This window comes from Antrostomus carolinensis, unplaced genomic scaffold (genome assembly GCF_000700745.2).
Source record: "Antrostomus carolinensis isolate BGI_N321 unplaced genomic scaffold, ASM70074v2 scaffold22915, whole genome shotgun sequence".
In the NCBI taxonomy this organism is placed as follows: domain Eukaryota; kingdom Metazoa; phylum Chordata; class Aves; order Caprimulgiformes; family Caprimulgidae; genus Antrostomus; species Antrostomus carolinensis.
Window position 1 is genome coordinate 1 of NW_010316015.1, and position 1,182 is coordinate 1,182.

The 1,182-nt window shown below is 61.2% G+C and overlaps 1 protein-coding gene across 1 annotated transcript; it reads left to right on the top strand.

The window, feature by feature from the left end:
• Positions 1-450: 450 nt before the first annotated feature.
• Positions 451-1,056, top strand: LOC104525095 (calcium-binding protein 4-like; the record flags this gene model as incomplete). Its single annotated transcript, XM_010168158.1, has 3 exons — positions 451-630; positions 696-864; positions 947-1,056. Coding segments are annotated over exons 1-3 (459 nt in total), but the record flags the coding sequence as incomplete, so codon positions are not given.
• Positions 1,057-1,182: the final 126 nt, after the last annotated feature.

The window sequence follows — 1,182 nt, forward strand, 5'->3', positions numbered from 1 at the left end:
TTGTCATGGGGGAATCTGTCATGGGGACACATGCCATGGGGACATCATCATGGAGGGATCTGCCATGGGGTTCAGTGCCATGAGGACATATTGTCATGGGGGAATCTGTCATGGGGACACATGCCATGGGGACATCATCATGGAGGGATCTGCCATGGGGTTCAGTGCCATGGGGACATGTTGTCATGGGGGAATCTGTCATGGGGACACATGCCATGGGGACATCATCATGGAGGGATCTGCCATGGGGTTCAGTGCCATGGGGACATGTTGTCATGGGGGAATCTGTCATGGGGACACATGCCATGGGGACATCATCATGGTGGGATCTGCCATGGGGACATGTGCCATGGGGAGATGTTGTCATGGAGAGATCTGTCATGGAGGGATCTGCCATGGGGACACATTGTCATGGGGGAATCTGCTATGGGTGGGGGGGACACACGTGCCATGGGGACACCAGCCATGGGCCGTTGTCCCTGGAGAACCCCCCAGCTGAGGGGTCCGTGTGGTGGGACAGAGCTGCTGGACGCCTTCAAGGAGTTCGACACGGACCAGGACGGGTACATCAGCTACAAGGACCTGGGCTCCTGCATGCGCACCCTGGGCTACATGCCCACCGAGATGGGGGTGGGGGGGACACACGTGCCATGGGGACACCAGCCATGGGCCGTTGTCCCTGGAGAACCCCCCAGCTGAGGGGTCCGTGTGGTGGGACAGAGCTGCTGGACGCCTTCAAGGAGTTCGACACGGACCAGGACGGGTACATCAGCTACAAGGACCTGGGCTCCTGCATGCGCACCCTGGGCTACATGCCCACCGAGATGGAGCTCATCGAGATCTCCCAGCACGTCAAGATGAGGAGTGAGCGTGGGGCTGGTGGCCGTGGGGCAGGGGACAGGGCAGGGGACGTGGGGCGCTCAGCTTGTCCCTGTCTGGCACGCAGTGGGTGGCCGCGTGGACTTTGAGGACTTTGTGCAGATGATGGGGCCGAAGCTGAGGGAGGAGACGGCCCATATGGTGGGCGTGAGGGAGCTGAAGATCGCCTTCCGTGAGGTACGGCCACCACCACGGGGACCATGGACACGGGGGGACCACGGGCCTGGAGGGGACAGCAACCCTGGGAAGACCATCTGGGGACAATGACCACGGGGGTGACCACAGTCATGGAGGGGACAATGA